The sequence below is a fragment of the Bidens hawaiensis genome, unplaced genomic scaffold (assembly GCF_021521415.1).
Source record: "Bidens hawaiensis isolate Kalapana, Puna unplaced genomic scaffold, B.hawaiensis_p1.1 tig00009224_1, whole genome shotgun sequence".
NCBI lineage: Eukaryota > Viridiplantae > Streptophyta > Magnoliopsida > Asterales > Asteraceae > Bidens > Bidens hawaiensis.
In genome coordinates this window covers 253,679-267,499 of record NW_027491681.1, presented here as the reverse complement: position 1 = coordinate 267,499, position 13,821 = coordinate 253,679, and the positions used below count along the sequence as shown (strand labels likewise).

General features: G+C 39.8%; 2 protein-coding genes across 3 annotated transcripts; both read right to left on the bottom strand.

Annotated features, from left to right (window-relative positions):
• Positions 1–2,153: 2,153 nt before the first annotated feature.
• LOC143531716 (protein TWIN LOV 1-like) lies at positions 2,154–4,425 on the bottom strand. Its single transcript, XM_077026959.1, has 7 exons — positions 3,661–4,425; positions 3,203–3,407; positions 3,060–3,124; positions 2,902–2,981; positions 2,775–2,830; positions 2,636–2,699; positions 2,154–2,543 (listed from the first exon to the last, which is right to left on the bottom strand). Exons 1-7 carry the CDS (start codon positions 4,226–4,228, stop codon positions 2,403–2,405), a joined length of 1,179 nt encoding a protein of 392 aa, XP_076883074.1. The 5' UTR covers positions 4,229–4,425; the 3' UTR covers positions 2,154–2,402.
• A 4,817-nt stretch (positions 4,426–9,242) lies between these two features.
• Positions 9,243–13,342, bottom strand: LOC143531715 (potassium transporter 6-like). 2 transcript variants are annotated; one of them, XM_077026957.1, is made up of 7 exons: positions 12,916–13,342; positions 12,355–12,841; positions 12,041–12,094; positions 11,241–11,501; positions 10,957–11,133; positions 10,612–10,866; positions 9,243–10,524 (listed from the first exon to the last, which is right to left on the bottom strand). In XM_077026957.1, the coding sequence occupies exons 1-7, from the start codon at positions 12,961–12,963 to the stop codon at positions 9,473–9,475; spliced, it is 2,334 nt and encodes a 777-aa protein (XP_076883072.1). In that variant the 5' UTR covers positions 12,964–13,342; the 3' UTR covers positions 9,243–9,472. The 2 variants fall into 2 exon arrangements, with proteins under 2 accessions (XP_076883072.1, XP_076883073.1); XM_077026958.1 differs by having other exon boundaries at positions 12,925–13,338.
• Between the last annotated feature and the right edge of the window lie 479 nt (positions 13,343–13,821).

The window sequence follows — 13,821 nt, the reverse complement described above, 5'->3', positions numbered from 1 at the left end:
AAGGCCATTATATATGGTCCATAATATAATATCAAAATACTTAAGGCGCTGATATTACTTTAAGAAACAATAAATAAATAACCGCAACAAAAAGAAAAGGAATTATGAAAATGTTAAAAGAGTTTACAAGACGCTAAATAAAACAACAAACTACATTTAAACTGAGTCATAAAATGAGAATAACAGCGTTCTGACCAAGCAAAACCATAAGACTTCACTTTCTGTTTAATCCAACAGCACGAAGTAAGCAAAATCTCATCTACCATATTCATAGAAGAACAAGCTTTCTTGAGACATAACCGAGCATTTCTTGTCTTCCAAATCAACCAAATAATCAACTATGAAAGACACAACAAAAAGCCTTTTTTTTTCCTATCCAAACGAGTGCTATAAGCCTATAACCGAGCTTTTCATACTTACGGCACAATAGAAAACTTGTGATGTTTATGAATAGGAAATGTTAACATTTGCTAAGTTGTTTATTTTGCTATATTATTATTTTCATAATATGAATACGACAGGCACAACGTTACAGGTGGCGTGTGTATGACTTTTAACATAGATGGGCTTCATCTCTATCCATTCTCCTAACATGGGCCCACTCAACAGTTGCGAGTTTTGTTTTGTCACATTTTCATGTAGAATCTTCAGTAGCTTTGCTTTCAAAACATTATTATTCCCATCAAATACCATAAACAATACATAGTCGTCATCTTATTGAAAGCTTCTGGTTTTACATTCTAAGACGGCAATTAAGTATTGTATCTACATACACATATGTATCTGTATCTCAACATGTGTAATTAAACAAAATTACATGGTTCCTCATAAGAAACTACACCAAAACACTATGACAAAAGAGCTACCACCTTTTTTAAGCATCTTCTCTAAAAAGGCTCCATTTCGCCTTTTTTTTAAGAGAGTATTTTTTTAAAAAAAATATGCATTCTTAATGTTTAAACTAATTACTCAATTCAGTTAGTAAAAAAGAAATAACTTGTACACGCTCACATAAATATCAAATTATTTATGCCCATTAGAAAACATTTTTACTAAAGGCCAAAAAATTTTCATGGCTTCGACCCAAATTTTTTTAACGATTCTCGTAGACGGCCCTGCACCACTCCCACTTCAAGGGTTGAAGAAATCATTACAGTAAAAGTGTCCGTAGAGGGCCTGTTGGTTCGTCTCAACAACATATTACCGCAATGGTGGCCTACATTTTGGGACACTCGTATTGAGCATCCATGAGGTCCCGTAACTCGGCCTGTGTACCATCATCCATATCCAGGCTCTCAGGTACACAGATCTCACACTTTTCTTCAGTCTGTTGACTGTTTTTGAGGTTTGTAGTTCTTGAACCTCGGGCCCACTAGCATTCTGATAATGAACACAACCGTAATAACCTTTGGTGCCAACATAGGACGATAATAAGAGACATTAAGCAAGTCGTAACCAACATAACCATAAGCATAATAACCGCCAAACCTGATCACGAAATTACAATACAATGGCATCAATAAAAAGGTATTTTAGGTACTTAAAATTTTAACAAACCATGTAACATAAACACCATACCAGAAGCATTACCCATATGTTTCGTATCACTGAACCCGATGGTAACCAATAAGCGTAATGTTATCATGATCTAGTTAGTCTCCAGGATATAAACTTGCCCTAAAATTCCGAATTCGTATGGACTATTTTGACCCGGAGAAAACACCTGGGAGAAGAACATTGTTTTATAATCGAAACGGTCAGGTTATTATGGCTTGACTTCCAACAACCGCAGCAAGTATGGCTATCACCAGCCCCAGCAAATGCTCTAAATCACCCACAAAGGCCAAATATGTTACAACATTGCCACATAACAGTTTTCTTTTATTTTGAAATGCAAAAGATCAAAAACAACTTACCGGGTACTGAGATGTAGAGCCCGAGATCTGGTAGTCGTTCTCGATAAATAAGTAGCTTGCCACATGCATGCAAGAATCAAAGATGGATATACAAATGATGTAAAAGCTGTTTGAATAGACAACTGTGAAAAGTGTCCAACATCTGCAAAAACTAACAATGAAAGTGGTCCATAGCAATTGGGCATGTGTTTATAAAAACTTTAAAAGTAGACCAGTCTGTTTTCTACATCATAATGTATTCAAATTTTCAAATCCATGATGATAAGCACTAAACAAATAAAATCCTAGACTAGCCTCCTAATACAGAATGTTTTGTAATGCTCTTTTGTTTAATTACATATGAAACTAATCATAGTCTTGGTTTTTTGTCCTTAAATTTATCACATACTTTATGAGTTGATGTGAAGTGTTTTTGTCCAATAAAAATTGATATCAATACAATAAGACCGCATTTTTTTTATTAACAGAAACCATCTTGGTTTCATGTCATGAGTTGGAAGTGGTGGCGGTCATTCCCGAGGCCCTCACTGCTACTTTTACGGCGGCCACCACGCTCATCTCCGGCCTCAGATTCCGCTCTCTGTTTTCACCATTCGCATTCATCTGAACCTCAACAAAGTACGTGATCTGTACGACACACGCACGTGTATTAATTAACCTTCTATGCATGTATAATAAGTTAATAACTACACAACACAAAGAAGTTGCTTCATAACTACCTTGCCGGATGCATTTCGCACAGGTGCAATGTACAAAGAGTTCCAAAAGGGACTCCCATCTTTTCTGTAGAGATCAACAACTTAATCTCTATAACAAATTAATTAGTTATACACAACAAAAAACATGTGATGTACCAACCTGTAATTTAGGATGCACACGGTGCAAGCTTTTCCAGTTTGCATGCTGTTTGTAATCTGCAAAGTTGCCGTCTCATTGTTATTATTGTTATGAATCTGCAAAAATTTTGGTTTTTTTAACTTCTAACCTGTAATTCAGTCGAGTCATCTGTTTCATACCCGCTTAAAAATCTACAATTTCGTCCCAGTACTTCATGTCTAGCGTATCCTAGAAAATAAAATTTATCTACCTTAAATTTGAAAAAGGATAAAGTATTGTCTTTGACATCAACCATCAAATGCGTACCTGTCAATTCTAGGAAAGCGTCACTGGCATACACGATCGGGATATCAGTTTTATGTGGATCCGTCCTACACAATGCATAACGATTAGAAATTAACTATGTTTGTATGAACACGTAAAACACTACAAAGAAGGAGATGACTCACAAGACAAAGCTTTGTTTAATTCTACCAAGAGATATATTCAAGGATGCACCAACACCGCTCATGTACGTTGAGCAGCATCTCGTTTCTGAAACTAATCTGCCTGTTAACTGGCTGTAATGCGTCAGCAAGGAAAGTATGCTGCGCATAGCATTGTTGGCTCCTTGTCTTTCCAAATCACTCACCTTCCATACCGTCTCGGTAGTTTCTGTATCACACAAACTCGTCTTTATCTAAACATTGAATTTGCAAATAAACTTGAATACTAATACACATTAATTAGCAATTCTATAAATACCCTTAATTTGCCAAATTTGCAAATCAAGGAATTAACCGATGGTCGGGAATTATTTAACGAACGGGCCAACAATACAATAACTTTGTAAGTCAAATTGATATTGTAAGATCATACAAGTGTAAAACAATCTACATAAGCCGAAAAGGCGTTCAAGAGTCCAAACCTGCATCGGCTGCTAAGTCCAAATTGGGAATACGGGTCAACTCTGCAACGGTATCAGAACAAACCTCCCTTCTACAAAAGCCAAGAACCGCAGCATCGGTCTCGCACAAACTCACCCTGGAAAACTCACTCCCAGACCGCCTCGGCTTAGGCATGATTGGGACTTGAACACCAACAAAGTGAATGACCCTCCCATCTTCCTTGCTGAAGACAGGAAACATATGAAACAGTATCCAATAAGGCGTCCCGTCTTTTCGATAGTTCAATAAGGTGACTTGTATGGTCCTCTCCTCCCTAACAGCCTGTCGAATCTCCATAACCGATCTTCGGTTGGTCCTAACCCCTTGAAACATCCTGCCGTTGTTCCCGATAATCTCGTGTGTCGAGTAACCGGACATTTTGAGGAATTCCCTTGAAGCGAAAACAATCGGGTGGGCCGGAAGGGATGGGTCGGTTATGGTGAAGCCATGGGGCAGTTCATCGAGGGCTTCTCTTACCCAAAATGAGTACCTGCTATTAATGGATTGCTCAATAGCAGTAGCAGTAGTAATAACACTTCTCTCCTCCATAATAACAATAACAACAACAATTGATTATCAATTAATCCCAATCCCATGTGGAGAATGAGTTTGACTAACAGGACCTAACCCTAACCTAAGTTGAATGAATGAAAGAAAGATAAAAATACAATCTTTTTATAACATACCAACTGAATAATAATAATAATAATAATAACAATACCACCCCATGATTGCTTAATTGTTTAGCTATTCAATGAAGAATACAAATGAAATGAGAGTTGAGGTGATGAGAATCACTCAAAAGTTTTGTGGAAGGAAGAGGTAGCAAGCAGCTGAGAGATGCTGACTCATCAAATAAATATCATAATCATTTATTCATTAACATCATCATTTATCTATTTGCATACACAAACACATGTTATTTTATATATATATATATATATTTCCTTTTCTTTTCTTCTAGGAGATAAGACATATAAATTGATTTATTTATTTCAACTTTACAATTTCTTTATAATAATATTATCACATTAGTTTAGAAATTAAGGGGTTGTAACTAGTTTTACCTTAGTTTTCTTCTGTTTGATGTATTATGATCAATTGTTCAAATCTCACTTGCATGGCATATTATATGCTTTACATGATGGATTAAAAAAGAAAATATCTAATTAAGAGCTTAGTTTTGTAACCAAAATGTTGGTGGTTAAGAAAAGGTTTAGAAAACAAGGATATATTATTGAGAGAGGAGATGATAATAATATCTGGCCAAGTAAAATATAAATTTAGTAACAAGAAAACAAAACACAATATTTATGATAAGTGGACGACTGGACGTGGTCGCATATTGCCAAAATGCACCCCCAAGTAACCCACCAAATTATACATCTACCTGTTTTTGTCGTACCAAATTTTCATTTTCTTTTATTTTATTAGATCAAAAGGCACATCATATAATATATTTTGAATGTGCTAGAGTTTGTGCACAGTTTTAGTATTATTAAATGTGTTCCTCTTAAAAATAGTTGAAAGTTCTAGTTAAAATCTGAACATTGGTGCAAGTTTGGAGCGTGTTAAAACTGATTATCTGTTCTAAAAAGAAAAAAGAAACATATATTCTATCTTATGATCTCTAGACTCTAATCATGACATTTTTAATGATACTAAAAACTCGCATGGTATTTATATTGATATGATACATTTAGCCCCAGCCACCACCGTCGAATAACAAACCACCCAGCCACCACCGCCGCCTCAAACCACCGTTCAATTCCGAATAACAAACCACCCAGCCACCACCGCCGCCTCAAACCACCGTTCAATTCCGGCAGTCCGTTGCAGCTTCCACCGGCACCTGCCGTCGTGTTGCTGCACGCCTGCACCACCGCCGTCAACCGTCAACCCAGCTTCACCCTCCCTCTCTCACGATTTCAGCACCACAGCTAGATCAGCTTCTACATCAACACCCGATCAAGGTTTTCGGTCTGCCACGAGGTGTTCGATAAAATGTCTCAATGAGTTAATCGGTTTTTTCGGGTTTACGGAGGGGAGAGTAACTGTGGATTGCTCTCATTTCGCCTCTTAGTTCGGGTTTTTACTTCCAAACTCAGCTCGAGTTTGTTTGATGGCCTTTCGTCTCGTGGGGTTATGACTAAGGCTCGGATTGTCAACGGAGCCCAGTCGGGGGAGGTGGGCACGGGCTATTGGCCGTGCCCGTTTAGAGGATTCCATTGCTGCCCGGATGGATTGGTTGGGTCCAAGGGGATCCAAAGGTTAGGGGCACATATAAAGCGGTTACACCTATATTCGGATGACAAAAAATGCACTATGCGGGATGCGGTATCCGGGGATTGTGAGCATTTTGTTGCGTTGGCAGATGCTCTAAAGGTTGCCAAACTATGGTTGTGCGGTGAGTGCATGTCTTTACAGGCCCTCAATCGGCATTGTCACAATGTAGACAAAGTTATCAAGTTCAAAGGTGATACGGGAGGGGTGGAAGACTTCATTGTCGGGATCCCTAAGCCACAACTTGCGATAGATGTAGCTCCTTTGGGTGGGATAGTTTTGGACGCGACCCTCCTTGACCGTATTTTCGCACTTCCGGTAAAGACAGTTAAAAGCATCCCTTCTAGCTGTCGCATGGCATTTGCCCATGCCTTATCTGCTTCATTGTGCAAGGTGGTGTCTAGGCCAGAGTCCATTGAAGCGTGGGTTAAACTTTTGATATTACCCCGTTGCACATTACAAGTTGTCAAGCCTTCCAACCGACAGGAGCGTAGGTCGGGGAATAGGAAATCCTTACAATGCCATTCTATTCGGCAGGCCCTAGCAAGTTGGGGTGATGGAAGCGGATGTTTTGATCTTATCCAATCGCTCTTTAACCAACCGATGGATATGGGCTCCAGAGCCGATGAGGGCTCCTTCGGGGGTGATCATTCGGGGGAGGGCCTCAATGCTAAGCAATGTATTCGGAAAGTTGCCGATGGGCACTTCACGGCCGCAGTTAAAGTTTTGTGCTCTTCTGGTGTTGCTCCTCTAGGTGACGCTACTATGAAAGCGTTGCTTGATAAGCATTCCGTCTTGCCCCCGCCCGCCTTGCCTGATGCCTTACTCTCGGTGGCCCCTTTGGTGTGGACGTTGAAAGTGTCCTAGGGTGTATTAAATCGTTTCCTAAAGAGACTTCATGTTGTAGAGATGGGCTTAGGGCCCAACATATTTTGGATTCCCTATGTGGGGAAGGATCCGCGATTGTCGTGGGGTTGCTTAAGGTTATCAATGAGGTGGTTAACTTGTGGTTAGGGGGGAGATGCCCTGTTTCTTTGGCGGAGTTTGTGGCCTCGGCCCCTCTAACGCCACTGCTTAAGCCCGACAATGGGGTTAGGCCTATTGCCGTTGGCGCGATTTGGAGAAGACTTGTATCCAAAGTGGCTATGAGGAGTGTTGGGAAAGAGATGGCAAAATACCTTGGTGATTTTCAATTCGGGGTGGGGGTCCCGAGTGGAGCGGAGGCGGTGCTTAATAGCGCGAATAGATTTCTTAATATGTTCCACTCGGATGGGTCGTTGGCTTTGCTTACAGTAGATTTTTCTAATGCCTTCAACCTGGTGGATAGGACTACCCTCCTACAGGAAGTTCGTGCCAGATGCCCATCTATTTCCATATGGGTTAATTTTATTTACGGGCAACCGGCAAGGCTATATGTAGGGAATGATTGTATCCAGTCAACTACTGGGGTTCAACAAGGCGATCCTTTAGGATCCCTTCTCTTTGCTTTAGCTTTACACCCCCTCATTCATCAAGTACGAGATGGTTGCAAGTTACTTTTCCATGCATGGTACTTAGATGATGGCACGATTATAGGAGACGCCATTGAAGTGGCTAAAGCCTTGGATATAATTAGATCTAAGGGGCCAAGTTTAGGGCTTGAGCTTAATATTAAAAAGACAGAAGTATATTGGCCGGCGTGCAATGGGGTAAAGGCAAAAGTAGGTTTATTTCCTATAGGGATTGGGAGACCGGAGTTAGGGGTAAAACTCCTTGGAGGTGCGATTAGCCGGGATGCTGGGTTTATCAGTAGTTTGGCCATTACCAGAGCTTCAAGAGCCGTGGAACTAATGAGATGTCTTACTCGTCTGCGTGAACCTCAATGTGAGCTTCTCTTGCTTCGCTCATGTATGGGGGTGGCTAAATTGTTGTTTGGACTCCGAACATGTCAGCCTATGTTTGTTAAGGAAGCTGTCTCTGTTTTTTACAAAGGGCTTCGAGCGGCGATTGAGGATATTGTGGTATGTGGGGGTCCGTTTTTTGGGGATTTTCAATGGAGAGTAGCCTCTCTCCCTATCCATTTCGGTGGTTTAGGGTTATATTCAGCTGAGGATGTTTCCACCTATGCTTTCGTCGCCTCGAGAGCACAATCTTGGAAGTTACAGGACCACATTTTGCGTGATTGTGGTGGTGATGGGTTGAGTTCCGATTTTGGGTGTGCGATGGATTATTTGCACAACTCTATTCCCGATTTTGATCTTGGCGGGTTCGCTAATAAGGACACCGCCCCCCCCCCCCCTAAAGCCCAAAATGCTTTGGCGAGTGCCCTTTATAGTAAAACCGTCCAAAGTTTGGGAGAAAAGTTTGGCATGTCCTCTCGTCAAAGAGCGGTATTAGAATGTCTTCAGGCTCCTCTTGCTCAAGACTTTTTGACTGTCACCCCAATCGAAGGGTTAGGCCAGCACATGTCAGCTGTGGAGTACCGAGCCATTCTTAAATATCGTTTAATGATCCCACTGTTCCCAGTTGATGAGCCATGCCCGGTCTGTCGTAAGGTTTGTTTAGATAATTTTGGTGAACACGCGATTCATTGCAAAGAACTCCCTGGGTTCAAATATAGACATGATTTGGTCAGAGATGTCCTTTGTGATGTCTTAAAACGGGCGGGAATCTCGGCAAGAAAAGAGGCTCCTGTGAATTTCTTGTCGGATCCACGTGAAGGAAGGTCTACTCTCCGACCAGCGGACATTCTTGTGTTTGGATGGGCGGGGGGGGGGGGCATGCTTGTGTGGACCTTACTGGGGTGTCCCTTCTTGTCGGGCTTAGGGACACCGGGTTTGTTGCTAGGCATGCCGAGCTAAAGGCAGAAGCAGGAAAAATTGCTAAGCACGAGAAGACGTATATGGAGAATCAACACGCCTTCATTCCTTTTGCTTTTGACACATTTGGGTCTCTTGCCCCCGATGCTGTTGCGTTTCTAAAGAGTTCAGCGGGTCGTGCACAATAACTCATCGACGCCGAAGAACGATAACTTTGTTTTCAGTAGGATCGGTTTTGCCATTCAAAAGGGGGTGGCGGCGCGGCTTGTTGCCCGCTTACCTGCCTCTTTATTGTAATTGGAACTATTTTCAACAATATTGTTCTTCAATATATTAATATTCAAAAAGAAAAAAAAAATACTCAAACGCCAATGTGAAAATTGTATGTACCCAGTAAAATCTCACAAATAGCACAACTATTTGTTAAGTATGGGGAGAGTGGAAGGTAGGCAGCAAGTGTTATATATACATATGTATCTGTCTGTCTGTATATCAACATGCATATATAAACAAAATTACATGATATAAGAGAGCATTGAGAAACTACACCAAAACACAAAATATATATATATATATGAAAGACTGGAAGCCAAATACAAACTATACCTACTACTTGTATTGTATCTGCTACCATCTTCTTTCAAAGTGGCCAAAACCACAACACTCTTGACCTTTCATATATCCGCTACAAAAACATTTACAAAAAAAACATTCACACATGATACACCATTCCCACTTCAAGGGTCGAAGCATGCGGTACCGTTAAAGTGTCGGTTGAGGGCCTGCTATTTCGTCTCAGCAACTCATACCCGAAATTTATAGCAATCTTTTTAATAATACTCGACCCTTTTTTTGCTTTAACGTACGAGTGTCCCAAAATGTACGCCACCCCGGCCTCCCGAGCCTCCATGAGGTCCCGTAACTCGGCCCGTGTACCATCATCCATCTCAGGGCTTTCCGGTACCACAAATCTCACCCTTTTTTTTACTTTGTTTGTTGTTGAGGCTTGTATTTCCTGAACCTCGTGCCCGCCACCGTCCATGCTGATTTGAACACCTTCCACGTGCGTGGAAGGTGAGCCGACAACCGTCATCACCTCGTCATCATTTGCCGTTTTGCCATCTAAACGGTTCCCTTCAGGGGTAGAACCATCTTTTTGTTTCCTGATAAACTCAGCTATGCTGCAAACCAAATCTTTTTCAAACTCCACGTCATCCTTGTGAACATCACGATAACCGTACCTGACTATGCACCGATAAACCCTGTATTCTGGTGGGCCTATACGGCCCACTAGAAACCGTTCTTCGTGACTCACGTGTGGGACCGGGACTGATTTCACACAAAGGAAAATAAGTACTTGGTGGAAAGCAGGAAGGTTGGTTACAAAATGAGAGAAGATTGCAGGTATGCCCGAAACGAGCTCGGTATGAACAAGCCCAATTCCTCGAACTCGGACTATGCCAAGTGTCGGGCCCAGGCCCAATAGCCAATCAACAGATACTTTGTTTTGGACATCGAATTCATACTTTTTAAGTGTACCATAGTGCCACACGTACATCACTATCATGAAAATGAGCGAGAGCGCTATCGGGACCCACGCCCCTTCTAGAAACTTGATAAGAGAAGCGGAAAAATATAACGCTTCGATCATCCCGAAAAACACCACGAACCCGATTGCAAGAAAAACACTTTGGTGCCAGCATAAGACGATAATAAGAGACATTAGGCAAGTTGTGACTAACATAACCGTAATAACCGCCAAACCTGATCACGAATTCAAACCACGATGACATCAATAAAAGGGTATTTTAGGTACTTAACATTTAACAAACTGTTTAAAAATTTCCTTACCTGAAGCATTACCCATACGTTTTGTATCTCTAAACCCGACGGTAACCGCTAAGCATAATGTCATCAAGATCCAGTTGATCTCGGGGATATAAATCTGCCCGTGAAACTTTGAATTCGTATGGACTATTTTGACCCTCGGAAAGCATCCGAGAGAAGTACATTGTTTAATAATCGAAAAGGTCCCGGTTATTATGGCTTGACTTCCAACAACTGCAGCAAGTATGGCTATCACCAGCACTGGCACCCTCAAATGTTCTAAACCACCCCCAAAGGCCAAATATATTACAATATTTCCATGTAATATTTTTCTTTTGTTTTGAAATTCAAAAGATCAAAATAACTTACCGGGTACAGAGATGTAGAACCCGATCTGGTAGTCATTCTCAATAACATGATGCTTGGATAAATAAGCAGCTTGCCCCATATATGCAAGAATTAAAGATGGATATACAAATGATGTAAAAGCTATTTGTATAGACAACTGTGAAAAGTGTCCAAGATCCGCAAACATAGCTTCCGAACCTGAAAATATGAGCACCCGTTATATTAAGATTTATAAAAACGACAACTTTATCACTATTATAAGATGGACACGTTATACATGTATTGTAAAAAGAATGATTACTTGCCTGTGATGCATAATAAAATACCCCCTAAAGATTTCCAGCCACCAGATTGAGTTTTCTTGAGAAATTTATACATATGAACAGGGGATAGTGCTTTGTAGATGTGAGGGTTCCAGTGAATGATATTGTATAAGCCGATTGAACTGATGGTAAAGAGCCACAATATAATCACGGGTGCAAACAAGTGCCCGACCCTGTGGGTCCCATAATGTTGTAGGGCGAACAATGCTATCAGTATGATACATGCAACTGGGACTTCTACATCTGCAACAGTATATCAATTTCTTTTAATCGTTATTCATACGCATGAATGTAATCGTGAGGTTGAATGCGGGTCCCACTGTTGAACAAGTTAGCATCAGTGTATAGTAAACATTGCATATGCAAGATTTATACCTAAAAAATATGTGGTTCTTTTTGAGATTATGCAAGATGACTAAACTCTTTCTATTGGTGGATGATGTAATATGTCACTAAGATGGAAATTCGTGTAAAGGGGTGTTTGATAGATGTAAAATTTCACACGTATCCTTACTTTTAGTTAACTTAACCCCTAACAATCTAGGATTTCTCAAACATAAACTACAAGACTATTGACTGTGATTGGACATTTTAACTTGTTTCATTCACAAGTTCTCGAAAATAACGAATTTTTGCTGGTAAAGAACGACAGTTACTATTCTGCTCGTGCGAAAAACTAAAGACAAGTAACTTAGAACCCAAGATTATGCAGATGATTGACCAAGAATGATAACAACATGTCCAAGATAAGTTATTTAGCACTGGATGACTAGGTATCTTACATTTGTGATGTTCTTTGGCCATTGCAAGTTCCACACCAGAAACAGCTGAAAAAACTGCAAAAATCATAAGAACAATAAATCAATCCAGCAAGTTAAAAGACCAAAAAACATTTATTTATGCATAATTTCACAACAAAACTTGAAGAATTCACACCGAAAACAGAATATATGATAAAATAAAATATGAACTAATTTATTCAATAAAATCATCTTTTTTGAGAAAACAGTATAAAGATGAACCAATTAATAAACTAATGTCAAAAAGTCTATAAATTTATATATTTACAAGCAAGAAGATGAATAAAACAAGAAACCTGAAAGTGCAGGGGTTAGAACACCATCACCAATGACCATACAAGCCCCAACAAGAGCCAACACAAGCAGAAACCTCTGCAAAACACTATACTTCTCCAAGGTAGATTTAAGTCTTGACCCAAAAGAAGTCAGGGCTAGATTAGGTATTTCCTGTTTATAGCTTGACAGTTCTTCATCCGCTAACTGACAATTAGGCAATGAACCAACTCTAGCATGTCTACAAAGCAAGGAATAGAGTGCAAATGTGCCTCCTTCACCATTATCATCAGCCTTGAGCACAATGAACACATACTTCAACAAAGGTACCAAAGTTAAAGTCCAGAAAATAAAAGAAAGTGCCCCAAATATCTCTTCATTAGTCTCTGAATGCTGAATATCTTCTGCAAATGTGCTTTTGAACACGTATAAAGGTGATGTGCTCAAATCTCCATAAACCACACCCAGACTCTGGTAAGCCAATGTCAAGACTGTGGCCCATGACTGTTTCTGTAGAGAAATGAATCAAGATTCAGATGGGTATTGCCTAAAGATTAATAATAATTTGACAAAGTGTAACATACCCAACTCACCTTTGGATGAGTGTGATGAAACCCAGGTTCCAGATCCATGAGAAGTTGGGTCAAAGTGATAAAGATGGAAGCTTTATGGTGATTAGCCGATGACCCATTGACGGGAAGTAATTAGATTGAGTTGAAACAGTGAGTTGTTAGTTAATGGCTGAATCTTGATTGAAAAGGTGAGAGTGAAGAGTTAAATTAATTATTATTAATAAATAAATGGGGAGAAACAGCCCAAATTAGATAGTAAATAGCATTAACTAATGAATTAATAATAAAATAGTTGGGAGTTTGGTTACTTATTAGCATCAAGAAAATAAGTTAGAATTAGAATAGAAGAATGGAGTTGGTACAGTTTTAATGTGGTGAGATGAGAATGAGATAGATAGATGGCAGTTAGTTGAACTAAAGACGAAAAGGTAGGAAACAAGTGCTTAGCAATACTGTATTTATTTAATAATAATAATAATAATAATAATAATAATAATAATAATTGCGTGTGAGGGGGGTTTTAGGAGAGAAAGATTGATGAGCAAGGTCAAGGATGGATGATGTGTATGCTTTTTACGGCTTCAATTATGTGGGGATGTTACAATACAATCAATTGAACCAGAATTTGTCCAAATGGAGTTCTGTTTTTAACTTTAAAGAAGAGTTGGGGCTACACTAGCGTGTTTCCATAAGTTGTATATTATCACCACTCACCAGGAGTTCATTTATAAGGACGTCGTATCGTGATGATGCATCGATCATATGGTCGAAAAGAGTAACCACTCCCTATACTCCTATAGCAAACGTAAGAGAATACCCAAAAGCCGGGGTTGTATCCGAAAGTCAATTAAAATTTTGGGGCCTGGGATCAGTAAATTTTACAATTTTGGGGTTTGGGATCAGTAAATCAATTAAAAC